The sequence below is a fragment of the Oncorhynchus mykiss genome, chromosome 9, assembly GCF_057628025.1.
Source record: "Oncorhynchus mykiss isolate SJ-2025 chromosome 9, ASM5762802v1, whole genome shotgun sequence".
Taxonomy (NCBI): domain Eukaryota; kingdom Metazoa; phylum Chordata; class Actinopteri; order Salmoniformes; family Salmonidae; genus Oncorhynchus; species Oncorhynchus mykiss.
Genome location: NC_143030.1, coordinates 75939892 through 75962487, shown reverse-complemented (window position 1 = coordinate 75962487; position 22596 = coordinate 75939892). Strand labels below are relative to the sequence as shown.

The 22596-nt window shown below is 43.4% G+C and overlaps 1 protein-coding gene across 3 annotated transcripts in view; it reads left to right on the top strand.

Annotated features, from left to right (window-relative positions):
* The window catches only part of LOC110531262 (copine-8), a 218791-nt gene extending 198223 nt beyond the window's left edge, over positions 1–20568 (top strand). For all 3 annotated transcript variants that reach the window (XM_036988908.2, XM_036988907.2, XM_036988906.2), the window contains 5 exons: positions 2999–3126; positions 4738–4840; positions 11232–11289; positions 15254–15327; positions 18872–20568. In XM_036988908.2, the coding sequence (XP_036844803.1) occupies positions 2999–3126; positions 4738–4840; positions 11232–11289; positions 15254–15327; positions 18872–19093 (585 nt within the window). In that variant the 3' untranslated portion in view covers positions 19094–20568. The remainder of the gene's footprint in view (positions 1–2998; positions 3127–4737; positions 4841–11231; positions 11290–15253; positions 15328–18871) is intronic.
* Positions 20569–22596: the final 2028 nt, after the last annotated feature.

Below are 22596 nucleotides of genomic sequence, written 5' to 3'. Positions count from 1 at the left end.
GTGTAGTAGACCTTACAGTGAAATGCTGAATACAACAGGTGTAGTAGACCTTACAGTGAAATGCTGAATACAACAGGTGTAGTAGACCTTACAGTGAAATGCTGAATACAACAGGTGTGTAGACCTTACAGTGAAATGCGGAATACAACAGGTGTAGTAGACCTTACAGTGAAATGCTGAATACAACAGGTGTAGTAGACCTTACAGTGAAATGCTGAATACAACAGGTGTAGTAGACCTTACAGTGAAATGCTGAATACAACAGGTGTGTAGACCTTACAGTGAAATGCTGAATACAACAGGTGTAGTAGACCTTACAGTGAAATGCTGAATACAACAGGTGTGTAGACCTTACAGTGAAATGCTGAATACAACAGGTGTGTAGACCTTACAGTGAAATGCTGAATACAACAGGTGTGTAGACCTTACAGTGAAATGCTGAATACAACAGGTGTAGTAGACCTTACAGTGAAATGCTGAATACAACAGGTGTGTAGACCTTACAGTGAAATGCTGAATACAACAGGTGTAGTAGACTTTACAGTGAAATGCTGAATACAACAGGTGTGTAGACCTTAGAGTGAAAAGCTGAATACAACAGGTGTGTAGACCTTACAGTGAAATGCTGAATACAACAGGTGTAGTAGAGCTTACAGTGAAATGCTGAATACAACAGGTGTAGTAGACCTTACAGTGAAATGCTGAATACAACAGGTGTGTAGACCTTACAGTGAAATGCTGAATACAACAGGTGTGTAGACCTTACAGTGAAATGCTGAATACAACAGGTGTGTAGACCTTACAGTGAAATGCTGAATACAACAGGTGTAGATAGACCTTACAGTGAAATGCTGAATACAACAGGTGTAGTAGACTTTACAGTGAAATGCTGAATACAACAGGTGTGTAGACCTTAGAGTGAAATGCTGAATACAACAGGTGTGTAGACCTTACAGTGAAATGCTGAATACAACAGGTGTGTAGACCTTACAGTGAAATGCTGAATACAACAGGTGTGCAGACCTTACAGTGAAATGCTGAATACAAGCCCTTAACCAACAATGCAGTTTAAAAAATTTACAAATATACAAATAAGATGTTCAGTAGTCTTATGGCTTGGGGGTAGAAGCTGTTTAGAAGCCAATTGGACCTAAACTTGGTGCTCCGGTTCCACTTACCTTGCGGTAGCAGAGAGAACAGGATATGACTAGGGTGGCTGGAGTCTTTGACAATTTTTAGGGTCTTCCTCTGACACCGCTGTTGTACTGGGCCGTACGCACTACCCTCTGTAGTGCCTGCGGTCGGAGGCCAAGCAGTTGCCATACCAGGCGGTGATGCAACCAGTCAGGATGCTCTCAATGGTGCAGCTGTAGAACCTGGTGAGGACCTGAGGACCCATGCCAAATCTTTTCAGTCTCCTGAGGGGGAATAGTTTTTGTTGTGCCCTCTTCACAGCTGTCTTGGTGTGCTTGGACCATGTTAGTTTGTTGGTGATGTGGACACCAAGGAACTTGAAGCTCTCAACCTGCTCCACTACAGACCCGTTGATGAGAGTGGGGGCCTGTTCGGTCCTCCTTTTCCTGTAGTCCACAATCATCTCCTTGGTCTTGATCATGTTGAGGGAGAGGTTGTTGTCCTGGCACCACACGGCCAGGTCTCTGACCTCCACCCTATAGGCTGTCTCGTCGTTGTCGGTGATCAGGCCTACGCACTGTTGTGTCATTGGCAAACTTAATGATTGTGTTGGAGTCGTACATGGTCGTGCAGTCACGAGTGAACAGGGAGTACAGGATGGCAGCACGCACCCCTGGGGAGCTCCAGTGTTGAGGATCAGCGTTAAAGATGTGTTGTTACCTACCCTCACCACCTGGGGGCAGCCCGTCAGGAAGTCCAGGATCCAGTTACAGAGGGAGGTGTTTAGTCCCAGGGTCCTTAACCTAGTGATGAGCTTTGAGGGCACTATGGTGTTGAATGCGGAGCTGTAGTCAATGAATAGCATTCTCACATAGGCGTTCCTTTTGTCCAGGTGGGAAAGGGCAGTGTGGATCTGTTAGGGCGGTATGCAAATTGCAGTGACTCTAGGGTTTCTGGGATAATGGTGTTGATGTGAGCCATGACCAGCCTTTCAAAGCATTTCATGGCTACAGACATGAGTGCTACGTGTCGTAGTCATTTAGGCAGGTTACCTTAGTGTTCTTGGGCACAGGGACTATGGTGGTCTGCTTCAAACATGTTGGTATTACAGATTCGGACAGCGAGAGGTTGAAAATGTCAGTGAAGGCACTTGCCAGTTGGTTAGCTCATGCTCGCGGTACACATCCTGATAATCCGTCTGGCCCTGTGGCCTTGTGAATGTTGACCTGTTTAAAGGTCTTACTCACATCGGCTGCGGAGAGTGTGATCACACAGTCTTCCGGAACAGCTGGTGCCCTGGGCTGGCGTGGTTACACGTGGTCTGTGGTTGTGTGGCCAATTCTCTAAAACGATGTTGGAGGCTGCTTATTGTAGAGAAATTAACATTATATTCTCTGGCAACAGCTTTGGTGAACATTCCTGCAATCAACTTGCCAATTGCGCGCTCCTTCAAAACTTTAAACATCTGTGGGATTGTGTTGTGTGACAAAACTGCCTTTGCCCCCAACATAAGGTGCACCTGTGTATTTTTATTTGATTTATTTAACCTTTATTTAACTATTTAACTATTAACTATTTAACAAGTCAGTGTTGATCACGTAATGATGTAATAGTAATGATCATGCTGTTTAATCAGCTTCTTGATATGCCACACCGTTCAGGTGGTTGGATTATATTGGCAAATGAGAAATGCTCACTAACAGGGATGTAAATAAATGTGTGCACAAAATGTGAGAGAAATACGCTTTTTTTGTTCGTATGGAACTTTTCTGGGATCTTTTGTTTCAGTTCCCTTTACATGTTGCGTTTATAGTTTTTGTCGAGTTTAATTCAGGTTACATGTTTTGTATTTACTCCATCACAGAATGGCAACATAGAGAACCCTTACTGCAACGGAATGGAGGGGATTCTAGAAGCATACCATCAGAGTCTGAAGACTGTACAACTCTACGGACCCACCAACTTCTCTCCGGTTGTCAACCACGTGGCAAAGTGAGTGTGACCGTGAGCCCCCGAGACAGACCGTACCGACGCTCTCCTATCAACTCATATAGCCTGATCCCAGATCCGTTTGTGTTGTACAGCTATCTCCTATAGCCAAAGAAAGGAATGATAAGACAGCATAAACAGATTTGGGACCAGGCTACATTTCAACCTTGGTTAGAAAATAAGTTGAAAGACAAACCTTCAGGAAACCTTCATCTCCACCCTGATCCAGACAGACCACTAACAGACACTATCAGTTTTTTGGATGTGTGGTGATTTAATGAAAAGGGAAAAAAAAAAAAAAAAAAAAAAAAAAAAAAACAATTTTAAAAACTGTTGCCGCGGTAACAGATGTAACTTGTGGTCAAGTCCCAGAACAAATTAATAAGTGGTCACATGTTGTTTGTGTGTGTGTGTGTGTGTGTGTGTGTGTGCGTGTGTGTGTGAGTGTGTGTGTGTGTGTGTGTGTGTGTGTTTCGCTTGACGAGTAGGCTTGGTGTGCGTGTGTGTGTGTGTGCGTGCGTGCGTGCGTGCGTGTGTGTGAGTGTGTGTGTGTGTGTGTGTGTGTGTGTGTGTGTGTGTGTGTGTGCGTGCGTGCGTGCGTGTGTGTGAGTGTGCGTGTTTCGCTTGATGTCCATTTAACTTCCCAAACAGCAGTAATCTCTCATGTCTCTGTCTTATGATGACACACACACACAAATTCAAGTGTCGACTCCAGACTCCAGAGAGCCAATCGTTTGACAGGCAAAATTAGAAAGCAGGAGAAAGGACTCAACAAACCCCAGAGGTCTGGCTGAAATGTCAATAACGTCCTTCGTTTTGGCATAATGAGCACTTGGATGTTGTCACTGTTGTCTTCTCTAGTTACAGTAATAAGATCAGGGTCCGTATGAAACGTCTCAGAGGAGCAGATCATAATGAATAAGATTACATGGACGGGCGGGATGAGGGCTGATCCTAGATCAGTCATTCTATTCTGAGAGGCTTAATGCATACAGCCCCTGGTCAGAGCCTACCTGGCAATCCATCAATAACAACAACAAACAAAACATATATATATAACAGAGACAATACAGCAACTTGCATTGCTAAACACATCAGTCAATTATTCATGTTATGGACAGCTAGGGATGGGTGGTGAAAACTAGGCCACGTACATACAGAATACTGCTGAGACTTTGGCTCATCACAGACAGGAGAGTTACAGTACACAGCAGGCTGTACTTAACATGTCTATATTGAGGCTCTGGGACTCTGGCTCTCTGGTGACAGGAAGTTAGTATCTGAAAAGAGATTGCCTTTTAATGTGTTGTTGTTTTTTCCCCCCCAGTCAAACAGCGCAGGGCAGGTAAAACTATACACAGTTCAGAGGCACACTATGGTGGATTCCCAGAATATGTTGATACATTCTGAGCGTCTATGTCATAGACAGAGGATACACTAAAAACACAGGCAAATCTGCTCCCAAGTATTTCCACGAACAATAAAAAGACTTGATCGTAAACAAATGTAAGCAAGGTTTGAAATGATTACGTTTTATTCCAATATGAAATGTATTTGGGCTTCTTGCAGTTAATTTACAGTCTACAAATGCAGTCTCTGTTCTCTCTCTGTCAGATACGCAGCGGCCGTACAGGACGGCTCTCAGTACTTTGTCCTGCTCATCATCACAGACGGAGTCATATCAGACATGGCCCAGACCAAGGAGGCCATCGTCAATGTGAGTAGGCTGCTTGGATGTTCCCGCTACCCACAATCCTCCTCTGCCCTCTGTCTCCCTGTGTCTCTTTCTCTGTGTCTGTCTCTGTCTTTCTCTCCTTCTCCGCAGGGCTTTACGGCTGCTTTTAACTTCTCTGCTTTCAACGAGCCTTTTTTTTTTTTACCTCAGCTAGCTCCAGGCCAAAATCAATGTCTGTTTTTCTGCTGCTTTGAGCCATGCTCGTCAGAGCCACTATATTTCAGGATGTGGGCCTATGTTTAGTTCTGTTGTTCACTCTAGTTGTTTTACTGTTGTTCGGATCTTCTTCTATTTTTCTTTGACCAAATGTAGGTTTCGTAAATATGAACATCACAGCCCTGTTACTTTACATTAACTTCTGCTTGTGCCTTTCTGAAACGTCTGTTTGAAAAATCCACTTTGTGTCTCTCTGGCCGTGAGAAAACACTGAGAGGGTGTTTACTGGCCGGCTGTCCAATGGGCGAGCGGCGCGGCATTCTGACCTCTGATGACCTCTAACCTCTGACCTCACAGCAGACTGGGTTTAAAGGGAATTTGCGACTGTTAGTAAAACCATTAGAACAGCCACACCTTCCTTTTAAGATCTTGTCTGCTGCTCTATCTTACCTCGGCCTTCTGACCTGCCTCAGACATCTACCTCTAACCTGCCTCAGCCAAGACATCTACCTCTGACCTGCCTCAGCCATCTACCTCTAACCTGCCTCAGCCATCTACCTCTAACCTGCCTCAGCCATCTGCCTCTGGCCTGCCTCAGCCATCTACCTCTAACCTGCCTCAGCCAAGACATCTACCTCTGACCTGCCTCAGCCATCTACCTCTAACCTGCCTCAGCCAAGACATCTACCTCTGACCTGCCTCAGCCATCTACCTCTAACCTGCCTCAGCCATCTACCTCTAACCTGCCTCAGCCAAGACATCTACCTCTGACCTGCCTCAGCCATCTATCTCTAACCTGTCTCAGCCAAGACATCTACCTCTGACCTGCCTCAGCCATCTATATCTAACCTGCCTCAGCCAAGACATCTACCTCAGACCTGCCTCAGCCAAGACATCTAACCTGTCTCAGCCAAGACATCTACCTCTGACCTGCCTCAGCCATCTATCTCTAACCTGTCTCAGCCAAGACATCTACCTCTAACCTGCCTCAGCCATCTACCTCTGACCTGCCTCAGCCATCTACCTCTAGCATCTAGCCTGTCTCAGCCAATACATCTACCTCTGACCTGCCTCAGCCATCTACATCTAACCTGTCTCAGCCATCTACATCTAACCTGTCTCAGCCAAGCCATCTACCTCTACCCAACCTCAGCTTCCTCAACCAAGCCTTCCAACCTGCTTCCTCTGTCCTGCTTTCTGTGCCCTGCCAGCTGCCGCCACATTTGCAGTACTGTCTGCCCTTTTACGTGGCTCTGGATAAAAGCTAAATGATTCCAATATAAATGTACCAGGCCAGCCTTTTGGCTAAATATTAGTTCCAACCCCTCTCTCTGATGTTCCATGGTTCTCTCCTTAACTCTCCTCGCAGGGCAGTGAATCATAAAGGAGGGGGCCTCCTGTTTTCCTCACATGTTAGAACAGAACAGTAGAATCACCTTTCTGCCAATCATTCCTTTTGGCCCACTCTATTACAGCACTCCATGGCTCTGTCCCAAATGGCACCATATGGGTCCTGATCAAAAGTTGTGGACTACACACTACACCCTGGTCCAAAGTAGTGCACTACATCCCATAGGGTCCTGGTCCAAAATAATGCACCAACCCCTATAGGGCCCTGGTCCAAAGTAGTGCACTACATAGGAAATAGGGTGTCATTTGGAATGTTGGCAGTTCGTACCCATGTCACGGGGGAGGTGGGAGGGAAACGGACTCACTGACTGATTTGTCATGCAGAGGACGGTTGAAATAAAACTTGACAATATTAGAAGGTTTTTTTTTAAAGTCTGCAGACTAGAAAGTACTATTACAGCCGGGGACAGCTAGAGATCGACAGATTCCAAATTGCTGGGTTTGCAAGTATTTTTGCAGTCCAAAGATAGATAGTATTTAAACAGCTTGCAGAAGCAGGATCCCCTGGGTTAGAAGTAAAGTTACTAACAGTGTCGACTAAATAATGTACTTTTGGTGGTGATTGCAGTGGGGGCGCCGGGGGTGGTGGGGGTGGGGGAAAGGGGGTGGTGGTGCTGGTGGTGCTGGTAGTGATGGTGGGGGTGGGTGGGGTTGGTGGGGGTGGGGGGGGGGTTGGTAATGATGGTGGGGGTGGTGGGGGTGGTGGTGCTGGTAGTGGTGGTGGTGGTGCTGGTAGTGATGGTGGGGGTGGTGGGGGTGATGGTGCTGGTAGTGATGGTGGGGGTGCTGGTGCTGGTAGTGATGGTGGGGGTGGTGGTGCTGGTAGTGATGGTGGTGGTGGGGGTGGTGGGGGTGGGATGGCAGTGGGGGCGCCGGTGGTGGTGGGGGTGGTGGTAGGGGTGGGAGGGGTGGTGGTGCTGGTAGTGATGGTGGGGGTGGTGGTGCTGGTAGTGATGGTGGGGGTGGTGGGGGTGGTGGTGCTGGTAGTGATGGTGGGGTGGTGGTGCTGGTAGTGATGGTGGTGGTGGGGGTGGTGGTGCTGGTAGTGATGGTGGGGGTGGTGGTGCTGGTAGTGATGGTGGGGGTGGTGGGGGTGATGGTGCTGGTAGTGATGGTGGGGGTGGTGGTGCTGGTAGTGATGGTAGGGGTGGTGGTGCTGGTAGTGATGGTGGGGGTGGTGGTGCTGGTAGTGATGGTGGGGGTGGTGAGGGTGGTGGGGGTGGGGGGAGGGTTGGTGGTGCTGGTAGTGATGGTGGGGGTGGTGGGGGTGGTGGTGCTGGTAGTGATGGTGGGGGTGGTGGGGTTGGTGGGGGTGGGGGTGATGGTGGGGGTGGAATGGTGTTTTGGAGGATAAAACAGATTTATCCGTTATGTTGACATAGTGGGATGGAGACAGTTCAGATAAGCAGAGAGGAGTAAGAGGTGTTACTATAATAGATGTACAGTGTACAGTACAGGGCATGTTAGATACAGTAATTGCTAAGAGTTAATGCACATCAGGTTTTGCTTCGAAAGCCCTAGTTCATTATTAGCTGGTTTCAAGCACCTGCTGTTAGATCACCAACATATCTCATATAGGCCACTGTTCCAGCAATCATGAATAAGATTGAATGGAAATGTCTATGAAGGTGGCAGAGATAAAAGTGTTTCTACTAATTAATGTTTTGACCTACAGCACCAGTCAAACGTTTGGACACACCTACTCATTCAAGGGTTTTTCTTTATTTTTACAACTATGAAATAACACATATGGAATCAAATTGTAACCAAAAAAAGTGTTCAACAAAGTAGCCACCCTTTGCCTTAACCATGCTGGTGTCGTGTCTTTGGCATCATTAAACTGAAGATTAATCTTTATCAAATGACTCTCTGTAATTATTATTATGCGATTAAACTGATTAATCATGTAACTGTAATCAACTAGGAAGTCGGGGCACCAAGGAAAATATTCAAATTACAAAGTTATAATTTTCCTAATATAACTTTTCAGATATTTTCATGTCTGATCAATAGTCTTCTGATGAATGAATTCTTCTTTACCTCACGTTAGTCACATTCCAAACGTCGTAAATTGTTGCTTATCTGCAGGAACCCAGTCTTCACTATGAGTCATCCATACATCAATTGTCTAAAATAATGTATTTATTAACTAACTAAACAATCACAGAAGTGCACACACAAACAATTACAACATTTGAAATGACAAACGGTGCCCACAAACTGTACACCTGGCTATCAGCAGAGCCTTGTCTGGCAGCGAAACAGTTCATTCAGCCTCATTTACTGCCTTTTGAAAAGACATGGCTGACTTGCTTAAACAAATGTGATTTCTACTGACAATTTAGAATTCAGAACATGGGCCGTTCTTACAGTGTTCTCCCTGTATACCAAGTCAGAACCATAGGACAAATAAAGGGGGAACATAAGCAGACATTGAACTCTCTTACAATATTCAATGATTACATTTCTCTTAAACAGGTTATAGGCTACATGTGCACCAGCAAGTCAGAACAGTAGGTGAAATTATGAGGGAAAAATAGACCAAATTATCAGGGTGAGGCATATGGCCTACTAACAGCTAACTACACAACATACACTTAGTAATACTTTCTTAGCTACAGTATACATATCTTCCTGGCATATTGCATCATTTATGCAGCAGCAAGCAATTTTTGGACTCACCCTGTCATGCTTTGCTCACTTGAACAGGAAGGTGGCATGGCAGTCCTTCGTGGGCAAATTTTGTCGTCAAAGTCTGGCTTTCTCTGGATTTATGGTGCTTTCAAGACAACTGAAAACGTAGAAAAAAAACAAGGTCGATCTAGAAAGAAGCCTGAGTTCCCGATTAACAATTCGGAGTTGGATGACCGTTGAAAATGTATATTTTCCCAGTCGGAGCTTGTTTTTTCCCGGTTCCCAGTTGTCTAGAATTCACTGTAGTCAGATTTAGCAGTTCCGAGTTAAGTTGTTTTGAGCGCGGCACAAATCATGCTTCATTGACAGCATGGCCAAATGTTGAATTTTATAATTTTAAGAGACCCTTAAACCCAGACTAGGGTTTAAGACCCCATAGCCACTCCACTGAATAGCAGGCTAGTGACTGCTTTCCAATGCTTGCAGTTAGCCACTGATTCCTTCCAAACCACTCATTGTTGAATTTACGATTTCCAACTTGTTGTGTAATGTTTATGTCCAATGGCCGATGAGCACCGATGCATTTGATCTATAATTTGTCTTCATTATTTATCTTCATATGACAAGCATTAAAAAGGATTTGCCAGTAGATTGTCAACTTGATTCATGATGATGACTGCTAGCTAAGATTGTGAAAGTATGATGTTGACATGATCCGTCCAATCAAAGCTACTGTACATATAACGTGATTTGACGTAATTTTATCTGTGACCAACGGCCTTGAGCCTTCTTGGATGGGCACGTCTAATGTAACTCTGGAACACCTGCATTTCGGAGCTGCCTTACTCAAGAAAGCAAAAAAGAGACCATGTTTGTATGTGGCTTTATTAACTCAAATATTTAAAATGTTTTACATTGGTTGCAAACTGATATGTGACACGTATTAATGCCAAAATAACATGCAAACAGGCAAACCTGCCCCACGTGCCCTGAATGACAGGTCGCCACTGATTCCAGGTGACTTCCTCATGAAGCTGGTTGAGAGAATGCCAAGAGTGTGCAAAGCTGTCATCAAGGCAAAGGGTGGCTACTTTGAAGAATCTCAAATATAAAATGTATTTTGATTTGTTTAACACTTTTTTTTGGGGTTACTACATGATTCCATATGTGTCATTTCATAGTTTTGATGTCTTCACTATTATTCTACAATGTAGAACATAGTAAAAATAAAGAAAAACCCTGGAATGAGTAGTTGTGTCCAAACTTTTGACTGGTACTGTATATGAAATGTTAAATGTTATCCTCTTCTCTCTCCTTGTTCTGTGGAGATAAACATTGCATAGTGTAGAGACGAATATAGACATTGTTTGTTGTGTAATGTGTTTATTATGTTGGCCTTATATATAACTAGCAGGGACTCAAAATTGTCACTTATGTTCAACAATATGTTCAACTCCCTTTCCTTGTAAAATACATTGAAGCTGCTATTTCCCGCGGCAATGACACATCCACAAATGTTTCAAAAAAAATATTATAATCCACATTGGTTTCAGAGACGCCTGCTGAATAATATAGACGAATCGTTCTGTTTTTGCAATCCTGATGTAATAGTGTATTTCCCTTGACTGTCCGACTGGAGCTGGGCTGTGTTCCATTGCGGCACAGGGTGACTACACAATGTCATGTGCTTGGGAAGAGAGACCGAGAACAGCAATCAGCAGAGAGGGAATTTGTCAGCAAATGTATTGTTTCGGTTATCTTGTCTTTTTCAATGCACTTTTATTTGTCGCTTGTCCAATGGTCTCCTTGTGTCTTGCTGCCCTTTGTGACTGGATGACCAGACTGCAGACTAGTGAATAATGAATCAGAACTGCTACCATGTCACTGAATAACCCCCAATGCATCATACACTGTTTGAGTAATGGTAAACTGCTTTGTTTAAGGACATCGGATTGGTTTGTGATGGATTTGAATAGTTCATCAGTCCTCTTCAGAATATATATATATTTTTTTGTAATCGATATTTTTTATTTTTTTGCTAAAGACATTGAACAAAGACAAACGTGTACATGTTTATGCCTAAAACTTTGTCCTCGTAAGAACTCAAAAAGCACCTTGTTGTCAGAATGTAGATAATATCGCATGGAATCTACCTGTTGTTTGTTCTCCGCAGGCTGCTAAGATTCCTATGTCTATCATCATTGTTGGAGTTGGACACGCTGAGTTCGATGGTGAGATTGACCCCCCTCATTCACACTCATTCCCACAAAATTATATTTTATAATACTTTCATGTTTTTATTGTTTTGTTTATATTAGCATATAGTTATGTTAAATGTTTTCAGAGGGGAAAATGTTTTCAAAAGATGCCTTTATAAACTGCTGGTTGGTTTGAAAATCTTATTTCACTATTGGGCTTAGATAAAGTTAAAAACATTTTCACATAATGTCTTTAACTTAATCCTTGACCCATGATAAAGAAATAAATCATCATAAATTAGCACAACTAGTCAACAAGAACACAAATAAGAAATTCCTCTGTCAAATATTCCCGTGATGTTTGACCGTTTATACGTTCCCAGTCCACAAGCATTGGGTTGAATGTACTGTAGATAACGCAATACAATGAATAAGGGCTGAGGTTATCAGGGACCGTTTCAATGTGAGGGATGTTAGCTAATTGGCAGTTTGGTGGAAGTCACTAGATAATAAGCAGGATGTCAACCTGCAGGGTTCTAAACCCAGTTCACAGCTGTTGCGTACAATTTGAATATTTGTAACACGGTCACAACTTTGATGCTCTCGAACTTGTTGTGTTGTGTGCTGTTACCGGGGCTGGCTGGTATTTCTTTCTGAATATGCTTCTTTAAAAGTATTAATTACGGTGCTGGGAATGTTCTCAATGTAAAAAGCAATTATTAGCATTTATTTGAAGTCCATAATAGCCATGATGGGTTTTTGACTCCCACAATGCAATAGCAAGTTTAAACTGGTCTTAATAACCCACCATTACTCTGTTCATATTAGGACAGCCTCCAACTCTAGCTAACCGATCGCTGCAGCTGTACATAGTCCATCTGATAAATAGCCCACCCAGTTTACCTACCTCATCCCTATACTGTTTTATTTATTTACTTTTCTGCTCTTTTGCACACCAGTATCTCTACCTGTACATGACCATCTGATCATTTATCACACCAGTATCTCTACCTGTACATGACCATCTGATCATTTATCACTCCAGTATCTCTACCTGTACATGACCATCTGATCATTTATCACACCAGTATCTCTACCTGGACATGACCATCTGATCATTTATCACACCAGTATCTCTACCTGTACATGACCATCTGATCATTTATCACACCAGTATCTCTACCTGGACATTACCATCTGATCATTTATCACACCAGTATCTCTACCTGTACATGACCATCTGATCATTTATCACTCCAGTATCTCTACCTGTACATGACCATCTGATCATTTATCACACCAGTATCTCTACCTGTACATGACCATCTGATCATTTATCACACCAGTATCTCTACCTGTACATGACCATCTGATCATTTATCACACCAGTATCTCTACCTGGACATGACCATCTGATCATTTATCACACCAGTATCTCTACCTGTACATGACCATCTGATCATTTATCACTCCAGTATCTCTACCTGTACATGACCATCTGATCATTTATCACACCAGTATCTCTACCTGGACATGACCATCTGATCATTTATCACACCAGTATCTCTACCTGTACATGACCATCTGATCATTTATCACACCAGTATCTCTACCTGGACATGACCATCTGATCATTTATCACACCAGTATCTCTACCTGCACATGACCATCTGATAATTTATCACACCAGTATCTCTACCTGTACATGACCATCTGATCATTTATCACACCAGTATCTCTACCTGCACATGACCATCTGATCATTTATCACACCAGTATCTCTACCTGCACATGACCATCTGATCATTTATCACACCAGTATCTCTACCTGCACATGACCATCTGATAATTTATCACACCAGTATCTCTACCTGCACATGACCATATGATCATTTATCACTCCAGTATCTCTACCTGTACATGACCATCTGATCATTTATCACACCAGTATCTCTACCTGTACATGACCATATGATCATTTATCACTCCAGTATCTCTACCTGCACATGACCATCTGATCATTTATCACACCAGTATCTCTACCTGTACATGACCATCTGATCATTTATCACTCCAGTATCTCTACCTGTACATGACCATCTGATCATTTATCACTCCAGTATCTCTACCTGTACATGACCATCTGATCATTTATCACTCCAGTATCTCTACCTGTACATGACCATCTGATCATTTATCACTCCAGTATCTCTACCTGTACATGACCATCTGATCATTTATCACTCCAGTGTTAATCTGCCAAATTGTAATTATTCGCCTACCTCCTCATGCCTTTTGCACACAATGTATATAGACTCTTTTTACTTTTTTCTACTGTGTTATTGACTTGTTTATTGTTTACTCCATGTGTAACTTTGTGTTGTTGTCTGTTCACACTGCTATGCTTTATCTTGGCCAGGTCGCAGTTGTAAATGAGAACTTGTTCTCAACTGGCCTACCTGGTTAAATAAAGGTGTTCTCAACTAGCCTACCTGGTTAAATAAAGGTGTTCTCAACTAGCCTACCTGGTTAAATAAAGGTGTTCTCAACTGGCCTCCCTGGTTAAATAAAGGTGTTCTCAACTGGCCTCCCTGGTTAAATAAAGGTGTTCTCAACTGGCCTCCCTGGTTAAATAAAGGTGTTCTCAACTAGCCTACCTGGTTAAATAAAGGTGTTCTCAACTGGCCTACCTGGTTAAATAAAGGTGAAATAAAATAAAAATAAATCAGAGGGACACGGAGACCCACTCCTGAGGCTATCCTAATATGGACACCATACATTATGATGTTTAGTAACTCCTAAACACGGATTCTACAAAATATTAAGAACACCTTCCTAATATTGAGTTGCACCCCCCTTTTTGTCCTCAGAACAGCCTCACTTCGTCGAGGCATGAACTCTACAAGGTGATGAAAGCGTTCCACAGGGTTGCTGGCCCATGTTGACTCCAATGCTTCCCACAGTTGTGTCAAGTTGGCTGGATGTCCTTTGGGTGGTGGACCATTCTTGATACACACGGGAAACTGTTGAGCGTGAAAAACCCAGCAGCGTTGCAGTTCTTGACACAAACCGGTGCGCCTGGCATCTACCACCATACCCCGTTCAAAGGCACTTAAATATTTTGTCTTGCCTATTCATCCTCTGAATGGTACATATACACAATCCATGTCTCAATTGTCTCAAGGCTTAAAAATGATTATTTAAACTGTCTCCTCCCCTTAATCTACACTGATTGAAGTGGATTTAACAAGTGACATCAACAAGGGGTCATAGCTTTCACCTGGATTCTATGTCATGGAAAGAGAAGGTGTTCCTAATGTTTTGTACACTCAGTGTAGACAATGCAGAGCATGTTAAAACCGGTTCATTATAAAGCCATCATAATGGGTCAAGTTAGACAGGCAGTAGTGTTATAAGACACTATGAAGGGTAGTGACTCACCCAGACACTAGAGGTTTAAACTTGTGTTATAAGACACTATGAAGGGTGGTGACTCACCCAGACACTAGAGGTTTAAATTGGTGTTATAAGACACTATGAAGGGTAGTGACTCACCCAGACACTAGAGGTTTAAATTGGTGTTATAAGACACTATGAAGGGTAGTGACTCACCCAGACACTAGAGGTTTAAACTTGTGTTATAAGCCACTATGAAGGGTAGTGACTCACCCAGACACTAGAGTTTTAAATTGGTGTTATAAGACACTATGAAGGGTAGTGACTCACCCAGACACTAGAGGTTTAAATTGGTGTTATAAGACACTATGAAGGGTAGTGACTCACCCAGACACTAGAGGTTTAAATTGGTGTTATAAGACACTATGAAGGGTAGTGTCTCACCCAGACACTAGAGGTTTAAACTGGTGTTATAAGACACTATGAAGGGTAGTGACTTACCCAGACACTAGAGGTTTAAACTGGTGTTATAAGACACTATGAAGGGTAGTGACTCACCCAGACACTAGAGGTTTAAACTGGTCTCTTCTCTTTCCGGTAGCCATGGTGGAGTTGGACGGTGATGACATCAGAATCTCCTCGCGAGGGAAGCTAGCAGAAAGAGACATTGTACAGGTAGATTTAACTTCATATTCTAACCCTGTAGAGAGACATTGTATAGGTAATTCACTTCCTATTCTAACCCTGTCGAGAGACATTGTATAGGTAATTCACTTCCTATTCTAACCCTGACGAGAGACATTGTATAGGTAATTCACTTCATATTCTAACCCTGCCGAGAGACATTGTATAGCTAATTCACTTCCTATTCTAACCCTGTAGAGAGACATTTTCAGGTAGATTTAACTTCCTTTTCTAACCTTGTAGAGAGACATTGTACAGGTAAACAGTGTTTACTCTCTTTGCTGATTGTCAGAGGGGAAGAGCAGAGTTTCCTTTTGTGAAAGCCCCACTCCCCCAACCCAGCAATCTGATATCTTACGAGAAAATCAATCATGAGTGAAAAAAGAAACAAAAATATTGCATTTCTGAATTGAAATATCAAAAACATTCTGATGTGAAGCATTTGGTACCATTTGTGATGTTCCATTTGGAGACAGGTCCCAGCACTATAGAAAACCCTTGTGCAGGAGTTTGGACTAGTTGTATTACTGCCGACGGCAGGCCACACATACCCACTGGCAATTGGGTTACGAATCCTGCCTCGGTCCCTACTCTCTGTCTCCCTCTATATCTGTCTCTCTCTCTACCTTCTAATGACCCCTACTCTCTGTCTCCCTCTATATCTGTCTCTCTCTCGACCTTCCAACTGTCACTTCTAATGACCCCTACTCTCTCTGTATCTGTCTCTCTACCTTCTAATGACCCCTACTCTCTCTGTATCTGTCTCTCTCTCTACCTTCTAATGACCCTTACTCTCTCTGTATCTGTCTTTCTCTCTACCTTCTAATGACCCCTACTCTCTCTGTATCTGTCTCTCTATACCTTCTAATGACCCCTACTCTCTGTCTCCCTCTATATCTGTCTCTCTCTCTACCTTCCAACTGTCACTTCGAATGACCCCTACTCTCTCTGTATCTGTCTCTCTACCTTCTAATGACCCCTACTCTCTCTATATCTGTCTCTCTCTCTACCTTCTAATGACCCCTACTCTCTCTATATCTGTCTCTCTCTCTACCTTCTAATGACCCCTACTCTCTCTATATTTGTCTCTCTCTCTACCTTCTAATGACCCCTACTCTCTATATATCTGTCTCTCTCTCTCTACCTTCTAATGACCCTTACTCTATCTATATCTGTCTCTCTCTCTACCTTCTAATGACCCCTACTCTCTCTGTATCTGTCTCTCTCTACCTTCTAATGACCCCTACTCTCTCTATATCTGTCTCTCTCTCTACCTTCTAATGACCCCTACTCTCTCTATATCTGTCTCTCTCTGTATCTGTCTCTGTATCTGAACTCTCTCTATATTTGTCTCTCTCTCTACCTTCTAATGACCCCTACTCTCTATATATCTGTCTCTCTCTCTCTACCTTCTAATGACCCCTACTCTATCTATATCTGTCTCTCTCTCTACCTTCTAATGACCCCTACTCTCTCTGTATCTGTCTCTCTCTACCTTCTAATGACCCCTACTCTCTCTATATCTGTCTCTCTCTCTACCTTCTAATGACCCCTACTCTCTCTATATCTGTCTCTCTCTGTATCTGTCTCTCTCTACCTTCTAATGACCCCTACTCTCTCTATATCTGTCTCTCTCTATATTCAATTCAATTCAATTTCAATTCAAGGGCTTTATTGGCATGGGAAACATGTGTTAACATTGCCAAAGCAAGTGAGGTAGACAACATACAAAGTGAAAATATAAAGTGAAAAACAACAAAAATTAACAGTAAACATTACACATACAGAGGTTTCAAAACAGTAAAGACATTACAAATGTCATATTATATATATATATATATATATATATATACAGTGTTTTAACAATGTACAAATGGTTAAAGGACACAAGATAAAATAAATAAGCATAAATATGGGTTGTATTTACAATGGTGTGTGTTCTTCACTGGTTGCCCTTTTCTCGTGGCAACAGGTCACAAATCTTGCTGCTGTGATGGCACACTGTGGAATTTCACCCAGTAGATATGGGAGTTTTTCAAATTTGGATTTGTTTTCGAATTCTTTGTGGATCTGTGTAATCTGAGGGAAATATGTCTCTCTAATATGGTCATACATTGGGCAGGAGGTTAGGAAGTGCAGCTCAGTTTCCACCTCATTTTGTGGGCAGTGAGCACATAGCCTGTCTTCTCTTGAGAGCCATGTCTGCCTACGGCGGCCTTTCTCAATAGCAAGGCTATGCTCACTGAGTCTGTACATAGTCAAAGCTTTCCTTAATTTTGGGTCAGTCACAGTGGTCAGGTATTCTGCCGCTGTGTACTCTCTGTTTAGGGCCAAATAGCATTCTAGTTTGCTCTGTTTTTTTGTTAATTCTTTCCAATGTGTCAAGTAATTATCTTTCTGTTTTCTCATGATTTGGTTGGGTCTAATTGTGCTGTTGTCCTGGGGCTCTGTAGGGTGTGTTTGTGTTTGTGAACAGAGCCCCAGGACCAGCTTGCTTAGGGGACTCTTCTCCAGGTTTATCTCTCTGTAGGTGATGGCTTTGTTATGGAAGGTTTGTGAATCGCTTCCTTTTAGGTGGTTATAGAATTGAACGGCTCTTTTCTGGATTTTGATAATTAGTGGGTATCGTCCTAATTCTGCTCTGCATGCATTATTTGGTGTTCTACGTTGTACACGGAGGATATTTTTGCAGAATTCTGCGTGCAGAGTCTCAATTTGGTGTTTGTCCCATTTTGTGAAGTCTTGGTTGGTGAGCGGACCCCAGACCTCACAACCATAAAGGGCAATGGGCTCTATGACTGATTCAAGTATTTTTAGCCAAATCCTAATTGGTATGTTGAAATTTATGTTTCTTTTGATGGCATAGAATGCCCTTCTTGCCTTGTCTCTCAGATCGTTCACAGCTTTGTGGAAGTTACCTGTGGCGCTGATGTTTAGGCCAAGGTATGTATAGTTTTTTGTGTGCTCTAGGGCAACAGTGTCTAGATTGAATTTGTATTTGTGGTCCTGGTGACTGGACCTTTTTTGGAACACCATTATTTTGGTCTTACTGAGATTTACTGTCAGGGCCCAGGTCTGACAGAATCTGTGCATAAGATCTAGGTGCTGCTGTATCATCGGCAAACAGCAGACATTTGACTTCGGATTCTAGCAGGGGGAGGCCGGGTGCTGCAGACTTTTCTAGTGCCCGCGCCAATTCGTTGATGTATATGTTGAAGAGGGTGGGGCTTAAGCTGCATCCCTGTCTAACCCCACGACCCTGTGTGAAGAAATGTGTGTGTTTTTTGCCAATTTTAACCGCACACTTGTTGTTTGTGTACATGGATTTTATAATGTCGTATGTTTTACCCCCAACACCACTTTCCATCAGTTTGTATAGCAGACCCTCATGCCAGATTGAGTCGAAGGCTTTTTTGAAATCAACAAAGCATGAGAAGACTTTGCCTTTGTTTTGGTTTGTTTGGTTGTCAATTAGGGTGTATCTGTCTCTCTCTCTACTTTCTACCTGACCCCTACTATCTCCGTCCCCGTGCAGTTTGTCCCGTTCAGAGACTACATGGACCGGACAGGAAACCACGTGTTGAGTATGGCCCGGCTAGCCAAAGACGTCCTAGCTGAGATCCCTGAACAGCTCATCCTCTACATGAAGAATAGAGGTATCAAACCCTGTCCCCTGCCTCCACCCAATGAGGAACCAGGCCCTGAGGACCAGGACCACACCCACCCCTATCTGAGCCCCACCCCCACTCCCATCTGAGGCTCCAACCCTGGGGAAGTAGTTTCAGGGTAGGGTGGGTGGTAGCCTGGATGGTGCACCCCCTCATGGAGAAATGAAATGTGGAAATGCTTCAAGGCACATTTTTCTCCATCTTTACATATTCGTCTGGTTGTCGTGCTGAACAAATAGCACTCTATTTTCTTTGGAACGAGACTTCAGAAAGACTGCTTTGAGCAACAACAAAAAAAAAAGCTGAAGATCGGGGAGTTTTACTTTTGAGTTTCAACGCCTGATTGGGAGGGTGGAAAGGGGGATAAGGAAGAGAGGAGGAGAAGAAGAGAAGAGAAATGTAAAGGAATGTTAGGCGTTAGATGTCAAAGTGGTGACGTAATGGGTAGTATACCCTGAGGTAGAGAGGGAGGTTTTTTGAGGTCATTATTTATTAGAACGTGCCAGTCATGTTTGTCCATATGATACCTTTTAGAGTGGTTGTGTATGTGGGACTAAGAAATCATCTGTATAATGATTTATTTATTGTAAAAACTACAGTATTTATTCGTGGGGATGGGGATCCTCATATTTTCCCATACCAATTGTTGGGGTGATCAATGCTATAAATAATTGTTTATTTCTACTTCAAATAGTACTGTAATATAAAGCATGTTTATAATTAGATAATGTCCAGCTGTTTAGGAATAGTTAGGAATGATGAAGATGAGTTATTTGACACGTTTGACTGTAACAGTTATTCAGAGGACCAGCTGTTTGTGTGACAGTTTACCTTCATGCATCTTAAACAAGACTTACTTACCCTACACATATTCAATGTGTATCAATAAAATGCACTGTAACAGGCCAAATAAAAAGCACAAATATCATATACAATGCATTGATACTGAAGTATATATCAAAATTATATACAAGCTAACCAACAGCTACCACAACAAGATACAATGGAAAGGACTGTTATAATTCATTTCTTCCAGTTCTAGAATATCATTGTTGATGATAATCTATTTACTTGACATTCTACATTCTTTAATATTATAATTCACCTCGTTATGCATGAGCGTAGCCACATCTTCAAAGGCCTAGAATTTACATGGCATTTACATAGTATTTACATGGCATTTACATAGTCGTAGTGTGTGGAGGGAATGCCATGTCGTTTATAAGATCCTTCTCATTATATTTGCTGTGGTCGATGTTGTCGTTTCTGTTTTGATCGTTCTTCATCCCTTGCGCACACCGTACCATGGATATTAAGGCAGCGGGTGTATAACGGTGAGAATGTACTAAAAAGTTGGTATAATGTCAGTTTGGTTTCTTCAGTTCGATGTCAAGTCAACCGCAATCCTTTTTTTTTTGTTGGACTAGATTGTTTGTTTTTGAACCGGATGAAAACTACTTTGAGAACGGCATAATAGAACAATTGGAAGTATTGTAGTAAACTGTATATTAATTGTGTTTATAACAAGTCATTAAAAGGGAGTCAATATAAGCAACTGCACAAAGAACAGTTGAAACCATGAACAACCCTAACCCTAACCCTTAACCCTAACCCTAACCCTAACCCCTAACCCTAACCCTAACCCTAACCCTAACCCCTAACCCTAACCCCTAACCCTAACCCCTAACCCTAACCCTAACCCCTAACCCTAACCCTAACCCCTAACCCTAACCCTAACCCCTAACCCTAACCCTAACCCCTAACCCTAACCCCTAACCCTAACCCTAACCCCTAACCCTAACCCTAACCCCTAACCCTAACCCCTAACCCTAACCCCTAACCCTAACCCTAACCCCTAACCCTAACCCTAACCCTAACCCTAACCCTAACCCTAAACCATGAACAATCTGTTTTCCTCACTTCAACTGGAATACTGAGAGATTTACAACTCGCTGCCAGGGATGTATTGACGTCTTTAATTGAAGTTATTGGTGTATAATGTGACCGACTGGGGTTCGAACCCGGGTTTCCTAAGAACCGCAAGACTGTATTAGCCCGCTAAGCTAAACCCTAGCCATTAGCTGAAGGGGCCAACACAAGTCTTCTCGTTTCGGACAAGGGACACTGTATGTATCAAGACAAATTTCAATTGTTGGTATAATGCCATCTACGACTTGCTGTTATATTGCCAAATTGAAGTTGTTGACATATTAAAGTAGTAGTTTCCTGAGCGAACAGCGGAGCAGCATAACCACACAGCAGAACACTATCACCACACAGCAGAACAACAGAACCACACAGCAGAGCAGCAGAACCACACAGCAGAGTACTATCACCACACAGCAGAGCAGCAGAACCACACAGCAGAGCACTATTACCACACAGCAGAGCAGCGTAACCACACAGCAGAACACTATCACCACACAGCAGAACAACAGAACCACACAGCAGAGCAGCAGAACCACACAGCAGAGTACTATCACCACACAGCAGAACAGCAGAACCACACAGCAGAACACTATCACCACACAGCAGAACACTATCACCACACAGCAGAACACTATCACCACACAGCAGAACAGCAGAACCACACAGCAGAACACTATCACCACACAGCAGAGCAGCGTAACCACACAGCAGAGTACTATCACCACACAGCAGAGCAGCGTAACCACACAGCAGAGTACTATCACCACACAGCAGAACAGCGTAACCACACAGCAGAGTACTATCACCACACAGCAGAACAGCGTAACTACACAGCAGAGCAGCATTACCACACAGCAGAGCAGCGTAGCCACACAGCAGAGTACTATCACCACACAGCAGAGCAGCGTAACCACACAGCAGAGTACTATCACCACACAGCAGAACAGCGTAACTACACAGCAGAGCAGCATTACCACACAGCAGAGCAGCGTAGCCACACAGCAGAGCAGCATAACCACACAGCAGAGCAGCGTAACCACACAGAGGAACACTATCACCACACAGCAGAGCAGCATAACCACACAGCAGAGCACTATTACCACACAGCAGAGCAGCATAACCACACAGCAGAGCAGCGTAACCACACAGAGGAACACTATCACCACACAGCAGAGCAGCATAACCACACAGCAGAGCACTATTACCACACAGCAGAGCAGCGTAACCACACAGCAGAGCACTATCACCACACAGCAGAGCAGCATAACCACACTGCAGAGCAGCGTAACCACACAGCAGAGCAGCATAACCACACAACAGAGCAGCGTAACCACACAGCAGAGCAGTGTAACCACACAACAGAGCAGCGTAACCACACAGCAGAGTAGCGTAACCACACAGCAGAGCAGCATAACCACACAACAGAGCAGCATAACCACACAGCAGAGCAGCGTAACCACACAGCAGAGCAGCATAACCACACAGCAGAGCAGCATAACCACACAGCAGAGCAGCGTAACCACACAGCAGAGCAGGATAGCCACACAGCAGAGCACTATCACCACACAGCAGAGCACTATCACCACACAGCAGAGCAGCATAACCACACAGCAGAGCAGCATAACCACACAGCAGAGCAGCGTAACCACACAGCAGAGCAGCG